The sequence below is a fragment of the Phoca vitulina genome, unplaced genomic scaffold, assembly GCF_004348235.1.
Source record: "Phoca vitulina isolate PV1807 unplaced genomic scaffold, GSC_HSeal_1.0 scaffold19, whole genome shotgun sequence".
Lineage (NCBI taxonomy): Eukaryota > Metazoa > Chordata > Mammalia > Carnivora > Phocidae > Phoca > Phoca vitulina.
The window spans coordinates 22,834,136-22,847,891 of NW_022589722.1; the positions used below are offsets into that span (position 1 = coordinate 22,834,136).

The window sequence follows — 13,756 nt, forward strand, 5'->3', positions numbered from 1 at the left end:
AGGTCTGCTGAGCAGCCCCCCCCCACTGGCCAGGGCTGTCCCCCCTCCTTCCCCGTGCCCAGCACTGTCCCCGCCACTGAGGGGTGATCTAAGGAAGGCAGCTTCCCGTCCCTCTCTCCCTCCTGCCCCGTTTCCCTCCTCTCCTCCTCTCCCTCTGCCTCCGCCCCCCAGGGCTGTCTGCACACACAATCCCAGCCATTTCTTCCCTGGGACCCCTTCACTTGCTCCGGGAAAGGAAGATCACCAGGCACGGACTGTGATGCTGCAAGGTCTTTTATTAAAACCAGGTGAGTCACTCCATTCGCTGAGAAGGCACACTTATGTTCCAGACCCCCGTCGCCTCTCTCGGGATGCGTGTGGCTGTCCCTCTCCGCCCACACCTCTTTCTCACTGCAGACAGACTTTGGGGCGGGGGGTGATGGGAGAGCATCTTTATGGCCAGACCTTGGTTTATGGCTTGGATTTGTGATTAGAGGTGAGGGTGAAGGTGTGGTTGAGTTTGGAGGTTGGAGGAATTGGGTTGGAGTTTAAGAGAGAGGCGAATTAACACTGCGGGGCCACAGTGAGCAAAGGGTCACATGTCTCCTGGTTCCCGGGGTGATGACCCTCCACGAGGACCCCAGTCTCCAGGCAAGCGAAGCCACCCTGAAGAGCCTAGCCCAGCCCCTCAGCCTCTCCCACCCACCTCTCAAACAAAGCAGACACTCAGAAGCAAACTCTACATGGCTACAGGAGATCTAGGCCCACCCGACCCTTGGCCCCGGGGCCCGAGTGGGTGGGGGTGGGAGTGGGGGCGCCCAGGTGCTTAGCCATGGAACCCCAGCTCCTTGTATTTGGCAGCGATGTCATTCCGGAACAGCTCCAGGGCCTTTTTCATGGCAGCCTGGGCGTCGGCGCCGAATTCCGCGGGATGCTTGCTGTGCAGGACATGGATGATGGCTTCTGAGATGAACTGCAAGGGGGAGACGAAAGGGGGTGCTGATCACAGGGGCGCACACGCCAGGAGCCAGATGGGAATCAGACTGAGTCCCACCTTCTCTTTACTCCACGGCCATTTATCGAGGGCTTATTACACACCAGGCGTGCTTCCGAGGGGTCTCTGTGGATTAATTCCTTCTCTCCCTACCACCCTGGGAGACAGGTGCCGACGGGGAACCAGGCCCACCTCGGTGCAAGAGCCCAGGACACTGCCCCCATGCTGGCAGCAGAAAGGAAGGGAAATGCTCCCATTCCGTGGTTTTACCCAGGATTTCCCAGTCGGAAAATCTGGAAAGAAACTATTTCCATCTGTGTGTGTTTAATTTTTGCATTCGATGGCTTAGTGTGGTTATTGCTCTAAGTAGCCTACTTGGGGGCTGGTGGGGGTGGGGGGCAGAGCATCATATTTTCTGGGCCAAGCACAGAGCTGGTGCTCAGAATTATTGGTGGGTGGGAAGGAGGGGGGCCTACGGCTCGTCCCCGGGGCCCGGCTTGTCCCATACCAGCCTCACCGTCCCCACAAGTGCTCAGACACCCACAATATCATTACCGGGAACATCTACAGCACGGCTGCTTTAGCGACGGAAAGATCTCATGGGTGTAAAATGCTACTGGGCCTTTTCGATAGTTGGTCAGGATTTGATGCCAATCACAACTGTGGCCAGTGGACCACGTGGTGTCACTTTACAGAGGCCCAGATGAGAAAGTAGCCAGACTGAGGTCACATAGCAAGTGGACAGCAGAGCTAGAATTTGCACCCAGGGGGCTGTGGGCAAACGGCTGCCAGAGCCAGGGACAGAGGCAGGGACAACACCTCGGGTGGCTTTTCCCTGTTTCTCAGGGTGCCCCAAGTGCAAGTGACCACAGGCAGGTAACGGGGGGCACATGGTGACAGAGGGCTCAGGAGGCACACACGGCAACAGCCTGTAAACACAGTTCTGCCTAGAAATAGGGACAGCGGGGGGGCCGGGGGGCTCAGTTGGTTGAACGTCCGACTCTTGATTTCGGCTCAGGTCATGATCTGAGGGTCGTGAGATCAAACCCCGTGTTGGGCTCCACCCTGGGCATGGAGCCTGCTTCCGATTCTCCCTCTCCCTCTGCCCCTGCACCTCCCCCATGCTCTCTCTCTAAAAAAAAAAGAAAGAAAGAAAAGAAAAGAAAAGAAAGAAGAAGAAGAAAAAAAAGAAACAAGGACAACTCCACAAACACCTGCCTTTGGGCATCGATCTGGACATATGTTGAAGTTCACCTCTAACGTCATAAATGTCATAAAACAAAGCGGGGGTTCGGGCTGCCATGAAGTCAACCCTGCCCCTGGAAAATGTGGGAGACCCAGGTTCCAGGCTCCGCTCTGCCGTGACTCCCGTGGGTGACTTCACCATAAAACAGGGGCTCAGCTGACCCCATCGGGTCCCCTCACTCAGCCTTTTCTGAGTCTGGGGCACAGCCACTAATATCCAGGTTAGGGTGGGCTCAGGCAGCCGGACAACTGAGAAAAGTTGCCCTTGGCACCCAGCCCCCTCTGTGGCCCCCTCACTCCCCACCGGGAAGTAGCAGCCCCCTAGGAAGAGCACGGAAGGAGGTCCCACAGTGAGCCAGGAGAGCAGACATGGGGCTCCATCTTAGATTCTGCAGGGATTTACGCAGTAAATGAAGCTTGTTTTAAGTAGACCTGGGTTCTACTCCACTTGGATACATCGTTTTCTCTTTCTGAGCCTGCTTCCTTGTCCCCCTAGAGGGGAGGGGTCATTCAAGCTGTATTGTGAGCCCACCACATGCCACCAGGGTTCAGAAATGGGAGAGCCAGGGTCGCCCTTGGGGAGCTCATGCCCCAGCCAGGAGACAGCTGGGTAAAGAGATAAATCCCAGTACAGCCGGGCAGGCGCCATGACAAAGGATGAGGATAAAGTGGCTTTGCAGGGGGGAGACGGGGGGCGCCAGTGGATGGAGCAGCTGACAGCCACATGCAGAGGGGGTGGCTTCTGAGTTGGGCCCTGGAGGATGGACAGGGGTCTGTTGCCAAGAGAAGATGGGGAGGGCAGGGGCCGCAGCATATGCGGAGTCTCAAAGGCAGGACCCGCTCCTCACGGGCAGGCAGGGTTGCCTCTGTGTGATTTGTGGGGGCAGCTGGGGTGCAGGGAGGTGAGGCTGAGAGGCTGAAGACAGGGGCGGTGGTGGTTGATGGGAGACATTGTGCCGCAAGGGATTAAGAGCTTGAGTTCCCGAGTACCGTAGATCAGACTGTACCTACTGGCTTATTAGCTGTGTCACCTTGGGCAAGCTACTTAACCTCTCTGAGACTTCAGTTTCCAAATCTGTAAAGTGGGTATGAGAAGGGTACCTGCCTGGCACAGAGTCTGCTAACTGCCTGCCCCATGCCCCTCTTCTCCTTCTTCCTTGGTAACAGAACACTAGTTGGAGTTGGAGTGGCAATAGACTACAATTCCCAGCTTTCCATGCAGGTGAGTGTGGTCTTATAACTAACTTCTGGCCAATGAGACGTAAACAAAACCGCTGGATGGGATTTCTGTGACTCCTTAAAAGAGAGCTTTCCTCTCTTCCTCCTGCTTCCTGTTTGGAACATGGACCAGATGGCTGGAGCTCTAGCAGCCATCTTGGACCATGAGTCAACTTTGAGGACTCATGCCAACTTTGGCAGCACGGAAAGAGCCTTTACCCTTGGTGGCTGTGGGGCCCCCACACCGGCTCTGGACTCCTTATCTCTGAACTTCCTTTGTGTCAGAGAAAAAGAAGACCCTGAATGCAGTTCCTCACCTCGGGGAGACTGTGAGAATTCCACGCAGTGATCCAAGCAAATGCTTACCAAGGCCCATCCTCACTGGTAGCTATGACCATGATCTTTATCCTCATCACTGCACCAGCCTGTCTGCTGCTCCCATCCCCAGGGGTTGCACCTATCCCTAAGGCCCTTTATCCCCCAGATCTCAGTGCTCCCTCTTGCCACACCCCTCCTCCTTGCAGCTCAGGCTCTCCCCTGCCCACCCAACTTCTCAGCCCATCAAAGGAGGTTCAAACCAATTCCCTTTGCCTAGGACACCAGGGCTGTCTCTCTTTTCATCTGTAAAGATGCTGGAATGAGTGGCGCCAGCCTGCTGGCCACCCCCACCCCAGGATGGAGCCCCAGCTACTCTACTGTGGCATAGGGGTTAGGAGCGGGGGGTCTGGAGGAACAGAGCCCTAGTCTGAATCCTGGGAGTGTGCCAGGGACAAGCTATCGCCCTCCCTGTGTCTCAGTTTACTCATCTGCCCAGTGGGTACAATAGTGCTACCTTCCCATGAAGGGGAATTCAAGGGGTGCTCCCAATATCTGCTCTTCCCTTCTTCCCCTAGATGACAGACTGATTTGGGGGAGAAGTGGGTTTACTCTCAGTGACCCCAGGAGGAAGGCAAAGTGGGCAATAGCCCATTTTACAGATGAGGGCCCTGGGGCACAAGGAGGAGCATCGTGGGCCAAGCTGGGACTCGAACCCAAATCGCATCCCTCCGAGGCCTGTCCTTCCACCCCCCACCCGCCCCTGCCCTGCCTCCTACCTCCAGGTACTTGATGGGGATCTTGTGCTTGGTGGCATGTGACTGGGCCAGGGGCTTCAGCTCAGCCTCGTGATGTCCCTTCTTCTTGAGGATGCCCCCCAGGGCCGTGAGCACCGTGTTGCCGTGCTTCCTCAGGTCCTCAGAACGCCTCATGTCGTCCTCTGACTTCAGGTGCTTGAACTTGTCAAACTTCTCCAGGGTCTCAGGGTGGCTCTTAAAGAGCCTGCGGGCACAAGGAGGGTGGGAGTCAGACACAGGAACACGCCGTTGGGTCTGGAGGTGGCCGGACACGAATGCCAGGCTGGGCTCCCCTACTTTCCAGCTGTGTCACCTTGGGCAGGTCACTCTACCTCTCTGGGCTTCCGCTTCCTCATCCAAACAAAGGGGATAACGGGTCCCTATCCATAGCAGCAATGCTGTGACTAAATGAGAGCATATGCACCGAGCGCACGCAGTGTGCTATACGGAGGCTCAGCTTTATGATTTTTCTCATCCTCATTATCTGCGTCTTCTGCATCGTTACCGTGAGAGGCAGGAGGGAAGGTTGTATCTGCATTGGTCCCTGGCTTCACCCCTATTTTCTCCAAGTTGTTTGGAGAGTAGGTGACTAACTGGAATTGGGCAGAAGAGGGGGACATGGGGGCACCGGGGCCGGAGGACCCTGGATTTGTTGAGTACCTCCTGTGTGCAACTCCCTTTAGGGTCCCACTATTCCCATTTTACAGACGAGGGAACAGAGGCTCAGAGGTGGGAAGGCGTAACTCAATATTACAGGGCTGGTATGCAGAAGGGCCAACTGGAAACAGATCAGAGTGACTCAAAAAATAGACCATGCAGGGGACTATCTCTGCAGTTTCCTACCTAGGGATCATCCTTCGGTTGCTTGAATACTTCCAGCTACAGGAGGCTCACTACTACCTGTGAGGGCCATTCCACTCCAGATTAGCTCTTGGGCTCAGAAAGCTCTTGCTTGTTTTGCTCAGACTTCCTGTCCCTCCCAGGCTCCTCACAGTACGGACAGTGAGGCCCTGGGGTCGGAGGGGGAGCCACTTGCCAAAAACCAGGTCCCCGCTCCTACCAGGGAGCCAGGGATCTGGCCACAGGTCGACTCTGCCCGTGAACCTGAGCAGCCACCTGTAACCTTGAACCTCAGTGTTTCCTGCTGTGGAAAGGTGGGTGTTGGTTAAAGGGAGTCCTACCTGCCGCCTAGATGGGAGTGGTTCTCCCCATTTCCCTTGTGGGCGAATGGACCACAGAGGTAAGTGACATGCTCAGGGTCACACGGCTGGCCAGCGGCAAAGCCCACAGCAGAGACTGGACGGTTCTAGAACTCATGCTCTCTGTCTTGTGTCACACCCTGAAATGTTTCCAGGAGTGACCCTGTCTGCCCAGGCTTTCCCTCCTCCTGTCTAATGGCTTCAGGTCCTCGGAAAGTTCCTCTTTCTCGTGGCTTCCAGGATCTGCCACCCCCTCCAGCCCTGCTATGGACACACTCCAGTTTGTGGAAGCATCTCCTAGCACACACCCTTATTCACATGCATGCACACCCAGACACACAAAAGCGTGCACAGGGCAGCACCAACAGGGAGCACACCCTTCCCCCAGGAGCGAATCCCTCCTGCTTCCCCAGAATGCTCAGGGCTGTCCACACCCTGCCCAATGTCACCACCTCACCACCCCCCGGCCCCGGCCCCGGCCCCACCAAGCCATGTGCGTCACTGACAGCTCATCTCTGGCACTTTTCACCCAAGGGTCCCTGAGCTCCTATTATTATCTGGTGACAATGATCCCTGCCTGGCAGATGCGAGACCTAGCACCCACAGGGGAAGGTCGGAGGTCGGGACACTGGAGGGAGCTATCTGGGGCAGATGAAGGCCAAGGACTGGTACCCAAGGTAGCCAGGAGTCTCAGATATTCTGGGGGGCCCCCAGATGTATGGGAGAAAGGACACGGGACTGAGAATTATGGAAGCTGAGTTCTGATCTCTGCTCTGTCTCCAATGTGCTGTGTGACATTGAAGAAATCACTCAACTTCTCTGGGTCTTGGTTCACCCATCTATAAAACAAGAGGATTGGTCTAGCTGATATCTCAGCCTCCAAATTCTAAGGCTTGACCCCTGCCTCACCTTCCACTCTCCACCAGTGAGCTGGCAAGGGAGCCCAGATTTACTTTCAACAGTGCAGGAAAATCGGGCTAATCCGTGCCCACCAGATCATTCCGGCACCACTCAGCCACCTCATTCCCTCGGCCCACAGTCCTGCCGCTGGGAGTGGGGGCAGCCACAGAAGGCCACACCTGGATTAACCTAACGGCAGGTCCCTGCAAATGGACAGAGGAAGCCCTCACCCCGTGGAGAAGGATGGACGGATTTTCTCTACTGTTGCAGAAGCCCTCCCTTGCCTCGTGTTGTCATCTTCCATCCTATGTCCACCTTCCTGGCCTATCACAAGCCTACAGGCAAGTCAGCAAGAAAGGAGGCCACCTCCCAGCCATCCTCTGAACTGAGGCCCAATTAGACGCCCACACGGAAGCCTGGGGCTCCAGAGCAGGGGTGTGATGAGCGAGGGTCCACGCTGCCTGGATTTGAATTTCAGCTGTGTGACTTTGGGCAAGTTACTTAACCTCTCTGTTCAGAGTGGTGATCATAATATTTACCTCATGAGGCACTTGTGAGGCTTAAGTGAGTTAATATGCATGAAGCACCGAACACAGGGCCAGGCGGTGTGTACCGCATAAATATTTGCTGTCCTCCCCCTTCCTCATTGTCCCTACCACCATTATCACCGCCGTGGCCACCACCGTCTCCATTATCATCAAGTTCGGGAATTTGGGGTTCTGTGTATAGCCGCCCCTGGCTGGCCAAGACCCTCAGGCCGTGTTTCCTCCCTGTAACATGAGAAGTGTTGGCCACCAGCGGTGATTTTCAAACTTCGTGGCCTCAAAATTCTTTGTCCAAATGCAAAAATAAATCAAGCAGAAAGGGTTTGGGCAGGAGAAGGAACCGCAGGGGCACAGTCAGCAGCCGCCTCCCTCCTGGACCCCCACTCCTGGAGCCAGGCTCTCCAACTGATCTTCTGGCTTTTACGTTCTAGACCTTTATGATCATGTACTTGGAGTGAAGCCCTCTGTGTTTTATTAGCAGACTCAGCCAAACAGAATTTGCTGTCTTTTATAATCAGGGGAGCAGGAGAAATGACCTTGCCAAGGTCAGTAAGGCTCAGCATCTGGAATAGAACTAAGAGCCCAACTCCCACAGGGACACATGCAGCCCTGGGAGTTAGCTTCCCCCCCCGAACCCTCTCCATGCAGGGGGGCCTCAGACCCCAAACACTAAGAAGGCAGAACCAGTTGGCATGGTCTCTGCATGTCCCACAGCCTAAGACGTGACAAAACATTGGGCTTTCTGGGACCTTCCAGGGGCTGGAGTCTCAGGTATCACATCTCATCCCTGGCCCCCGGCCCTTGGCAGGTCTCCTTGATCCACCCTGGGCAGGGAGGGAATGTTTCCCCTGATGGCCTAATACCCCAAGTCTCCTTCAAGTCACTGCCTTGGGGGCTGGCAGCCCCCAGATGGCCTTGGAGAGTCTCGTGCTCGGCAAACTGGTCCCCAACCCCGACTACCCTCCCTCTCCTCTCCGAAAGCAGGGGAGGAGCATGGGTTCAGGGAATGCCAGGGCATGAGAGCAGACACAGACCCCAGAGACTCTGGCAGACAATCGTTTCACTCAACCAATAGGCAAACAGGACCCAGAGAGGAGGAGTGATTTGTCCAAGGTCACACAGCAAACGTGGCTGAGGAGCTGATATGTCTTGCTGTCAGGGACAGGAGGAGAAAGACAGAAGGCAACACCTCCATGATGCCAGTCAGAGGCAACAGAGAACTTGACCATCCTTCCCCAGGTGTTTCTAGCATGGACCACTAAGGGCTCAGACTTCGGATAAAGTTCACGGGACTGGCCATTCTCCCCAGACATGGGACCTGGAAATGAGTGAAGCCCAAGGGAGACTGAATACGCATCTGAATTGGAGAGGAAAACCTGGCCAACAAAGAAGGAGGAACTCATCTGTAAATTAAAGTGTGAATGACAATCCATTCACTTGAGGCAGCTCCAGAGCCCACTTGTTCCCAGGTACAGAAATGTTGACTTACGCCCCATTAGATATTTGACTCGCACTGGCCCAGAGCATGAGAGAAGGGACCAGGAAAGGGATCTAACACCATCTGTGGTTGAGGGCAATGGGAAAATAAAATCCCACGCCATCCTTTATGTACAAAGCTTGGAATTTTGTTTTCTTTTGTTTATTCAGGAACCCTTAGCTATAGCAGTGAAGATGCACTTGGAGACCACCCCACTCAGAGCTCTCAAATTCAAGACTTCCTCAACATCAAATGTCACGAATGGGCCTCTGTCTTCTGTTTTCTAAGTATAATGCTGTGAAGGTCCTTAGTCTGGCTCTGTCCATAACAATTACTAACATCCTCTAGAACCTGCTATATTCCACGAACAATGTCAGGCCCCTTACATGCATTATCTTATTCAATCTCACTTCCACTCTAAAACGTAGATATTAGCATTTCCCCACATTGTATAGGAGAGGAAGTGGACTCCGAGAGGTTGTGTACCTTTCCAAAGGTCACACAACTGCTCAGTGGCAGAACCCGTTCTAGAGCTGCGGGTCTCATCTTGAAGACCACGTCTTAGCCTTGACAGTTCATAGACCTTAATGGACTTGCGATATGGGGGAGGTCCTGTCCCTCTCAGGTCCGTTTTGTCCTCAACCATTAATTGAAGCGGCTGGACAAGACGTCTCAGGGCCTGAGAGATGGTTAACTCTGTCTACAATTCTAGGATTCCTCTTGGTGGGTGCTAGGCATCCAGCATTTGAGCACCAGGCTTCTCCTGCTGCTGACACAGGCATGAGCTGGATCTCTTTTCCTCTCTTCCTTTCTGGACTCAAGTCCCTGACACAAGCAAAGGAGAACCAAGCGGGGGTTTTAATAAACTCAACCAATGCAGCCAACTGGTCAACCCCAGGCAAATGTTCCACCTTACAGGCACACACCCTTGATCTTTGGGGAATGGGTGACAGAGGCAATGGGATCTCTTCCTTTTACCTGATGAGGACCTCCTGCCCATGGCCCGCGAGGTCAGTCTCTACCTTCCCCCAGACGTTCAGCACCAAGTGCCATTCCCCGTCGCTGAGCCCCATGGTGCAGTCTGAGGAAGACAAGAAGAGCAAGTCCCGGCTGACTCGGTGTCCTGGCTCTGACAGCTGGGGTTTGAGATCGCCTGGCCCCAGAGGGATTTTATACTTTCCCAGAAGCTTGACACAGATCACTTGACAGCTTGCTCACTCTCTCTCCTCCTCCTCCTCCTCCCTCCTTTTCATGCGGGGTCTAATCTTTTCCTTTCTGTAGCTCTCACATGGAAGCTATTTTGGGGCAGGTGCCATTTGGGGGGAGGTAGGACAACTCAGGCCACAGGGGCGTGGGGGTGTTTGTGTATGTGGCAAGAGCAGGGAGGAGGTTGGGCTACTGTCTGGAGTCTCAGAAGCCAGCAGAAAGGGCACCACCAAGGCCGACGCCAGCAGCCTGAAACTCAACACTCCCTGTTGTCAACCATCCCAGGAAGAGCTGTCATGTTTCCAAGCTTGGGCAGCAGCACCCTGGCTGGCGCTGGGGCTGTCCTGGCCCTTAGCAGTCTCCTTGTCCACAGCCCGCTCATTTTGCCAGAGTGCCCCTCACCCAGCCAGCAGTGGCGGGGAAGGAGCTGAGGTGGTTCCTGCTCATAGCTGGATGAACCCAGACAAACCCATTGCCTCTTGGAGTCTGAATTTTCCCACTCCACCCAGAAAACTCCTGGCTTCATGGCCTTCATGACCTTGCTCAAATATTTCCTTCTGAGAAATTTTGCTTGACCTCCCCCCTTGAGGCACAATTAATTTCTTCCTCTTTCCATTTACTTGTAGGTACTCCTATTGTGCTGCTTCCTTCATCGTGCCATATTTTGTAGTTTCCATGCTGGCTCCGCCATGAGTGTATAATAGCAGCCGATACACACTCTGAGCACTTTACTTTTGGTAACTTGTTTAATCCCCCGACAGCCCTATCTCTAAGGTAGATATGACATTATCTTTGTTTAATTGAGGGGAAGTTTGGGAAACTTGCCATGGTCACATAGTTGATGGTAGAGAGCTGGGATTTGAACCCAGAAAGTCAGCCTCTTGAGTCCGGGCTCCTGAATACCTTATTTTTATTTTCAGGGCAGCAGGGAACTTATTTTATTCACTTATGTATCTTCTGGACCTCACACATGGCCCTGTGCCAAATTGGAACTGAATAAATGTTTGTTGAATAAAAAGATAGATGGCCTTTGTACGAAAGGCAAGTGAAGATGATTGGCCTTCTTTATATTTACCCATCATCCATCCATCCATCCATCTGCCCATCCACTATTTATCCGTCTGTCCATCCATCCATCCATCTGCCCATCATCTATTTATCCGTCTGTCCATCCATCCATCCACCTGCCCATCATCTATTTATCTTTGTCCATCCATCCATCCATCCAACCATCCATCCATCTTCCCATCATCCATTTATCTGTCCGTCCATCCATCCATCCACCCAATCATCCATCCATCTTCCCATCATCCATTTATCCATCCATCCATCCACCCACTCGTTCACCCATCCATCATCTGTCCATCCATCCATTCATCCATCCAACACACAGTTACAGAGTACCTACTGTGTGGTGGAAACCGCTACATGCCGAGGACAACAAAACTAAATGAACACATCCTTGTGTTCAAGAAACTCACAGTCCCTTGGGGAGATAAAAGGAATAAGCTTACAGTACAGTTGATGTAGTGCTATGATCTAGGTACACAGGCCCTTCCTTCCATCTACACAGGATTTTACAGTTTACCAAGTGCCTCCTTGGGCAGGATTACATCTAATTTTCACAATAGCCTTGCAAAGTAATGAGCATTGCCCCATTTTATAGCTGTGAACAATGAGGTTCAAAAAGAAGCAAGGGTCCTGGCTGTCCTGGGTCTGTATTAGACACATCAGGTATGACTATCCCACATATACAGCTCTTTCTAAAAGCAACTGCCCAGCCCCAGCCCCTCCATGACCACGTAAGTCGTGTTCTTCCCCCTCGCTACCCCAGTCACAGGTGACTGGACCGCGGCTGGCCCGTAACTTGAGGTAGCCAATGGCAGGGCTCTGTCCAACAGCCAATGTCTACTAGCTACACCAATCAGATCCCCTCTGCAAAATATGAACAGGGGCCTTTGGCAAGAATTGTCTAATTGGCAGGAAATGTGGCAGCGAAGAGAGACCGTTTCATGGCCAGCACTGAGTAAGAACCCCAAACTGAGCTCTTTAGTGTAACCTAGGGATCCAGAATTCACTCCATTCTCTGTCAAGCCCGGCCCAATTACCATTTGGGGGTCCATGAACTGCCACTTCTTATAGGACCCCTCGTGCGTCCTTTTGGTGAGCCCTATTTCTTTATCGAATCAGCTCGTTCCTCCCTGACACCATGTTCCAGGAGTCCCCACATGAGGCTCCTGTTAACCCAGGGATGTGGAGCCCATCCACCGTTCCCAGTGGAGGATGCCCTAGCAGAATGAGTAGCTAAAGATGCCACAGGGATGGGGCGGGGGGATGGAGGAGGGGACTATCATTTATCTGTTCGTTCAGCAGCCCCGTACTAAGGGCTTACTCCTGGCCAGGTCCAGGAACAAGAGGAAAAGCAACTTGGAGAGGGTCTGCCAAGGGCTCAGACCCTCAGCAGCTGCAGTGCTTCGTCCCAGTCACTCGCTGGAGGCTGAGCCCCACGCAGCGGCAGGGCACGGCAGGGCGGGGCAGGGCAGGGTGGTGTGGTACCCCACCTGGTGGTAAGGGAACAGGGCCCTGGAAAGGATACGCGCCCACCACCTGGGGCTGATAAGCCACAACTCTGCCATCTCCAGCCTCCGAGCTGTCTGGGGACAGCCTGAGCGTTTAAAAGCTCATCAAATCATTACCAATGCTAAAGTGTTTAATACTTAGCTGTCACCCCTTGGCAAGCGCCCCCGTTAACTGGCGTGCTCCTGGAGACCTGTAGCTTTGAAGTCAATGGACCTTTTAAGTTTTACCACTTAAGCTAATAGGAAGGAGCCGACATCTGTTTGCACTTACACATCTCTACAACAGAACAGGCATTACCCAACAGTTGCCATGGCTACCTGGAGTCGCCAGCTTTGTTTGGGGGCTATAATTATCCCTGCAACAGTCTTCAAATGGCCGGGGCAAGGAAGCTGGAGATGCACAAAATAGGAAAAACTCCAGCAGCCTTACACTCGCGTGTCACACACGCACACGCACAGAAGCGGGCTAGTTTGACACCCAGCGGGGCAAAACTGCATCCCTCCAAGTCGGATCTGCCCCATCCTCTTTCTCCTCTCATGTCACAGGATCCTTTGAATGCAACAATCTCAGACGTATAGGATCATTCTCAAGTCTTCAAATTTTAGAGTCTTGAGATCCCAGAGCTAAAATTCTGGGGCACCAAAGTCTTCAACTTTGGCCACTCTGGAAAGGGGCTCTAGCTAGACTCCAGAGTCATAGAAAGGCCGAGGTAGAGAAGTGTAGAAGGATAGGGCCATCGTGTCTTGAAGCTCACAGAGGACTTTGATGGCATCTTGTCCAAGTTCCCACTACATGCGGGAATTTTCCCTACAGATCATCATCCAGCATCAGCTTGAATATCCTAGGAGCAGGGGGCTCACTACCTAAAGCTTTAAAACGTCTCCTTTATATTGAACCAAAACATGCCTTCTGGTCTCGCTCACTCCCTTGTCCGTGCTCTGCTGGCTCTTTGGGGATATAGAGGACCAGTAGAGTCTCTCTCTCGAGGGAAATTGCAGGCTCGCCGAAGACTTTTCTGGTCTGTACTAACCATGCCCAGGATTTGAACTGAGCACCCTCCCCTGGCAAGGTAAACCAGGAGCCTGTCTGGTCAATCTTCAAGGCAGCAATTCTCGCCTCTCCTCGAGCACATAAAGAGAACTCTAGAGCAAGGGGTTTCTAGCAACTCCCCTCTCCCACTTCTACACATACACAGGTTTGAGTCCCCAGGTGGCTCTCCCCCAAGGACCTGGGAGTTTGCTGGCCCTTGGGCAGCCAACAATTCCCCACTGTGAATCTCGGGGGATTAGACTTTAAGACTC

General features: G+C 53.5%; 1 protein-coding gene across 1 annotated transcript; it reads right to left on the minus strand.

Annotated features, from left to right (window-relative positions):
- Nucleotides 1–257: 257 nt before the first annotated feature.
- Nucleotides 258–9,988, minus strand: MB (myoglobin). The gene is made up of 3 exons (XM_032416675.1): nucleotides 9,648–9,988; nucleotides 4,531–4,753; nucleotides 258–952 (listed from the first exon to the last, which is right to left on the minus strand). The coding sequence occupies exons 1-3, from the start codon at nucleotides 9,740–9,742 to the stop codon at nucleotides 806–808; spliced, it is 465 nt and encodes a 154-aa protein (XP_032272566.1). The 5' UTR covers nucleotides 9,743–9,988; the 3' UTR covers nucleotides 258–805.
- Nucleotides 9,989–13,756: the final 3,768 nt, after the last annotated feature.

Excerpts from the sequence above, each read along its gene's own strand:
- MB (XM_032416675.1), bottom strand. The coding sequence starts at position 9,742 with ATGGGGCTCAGCGACGGGGAATGGCACTTGGTGCTGAACGTCTGGGGG. Across the intron at positions 4,754-9,647 it reads GGGCAGGAGGTCCTCATCAG|GCTCTTTAAGAGCCACCCTG; the intron begins GTAAAAGGAAGA and ends TTGTGCCCGCAG. Across the intron at positions 953-4,530 it reads TCCCCATCAAGTACCTGGAG|TTCATCTCAGAAGCCATCAT; the intron begins GTAGGAGGCAGG and ends TCCCCCTTGCAG.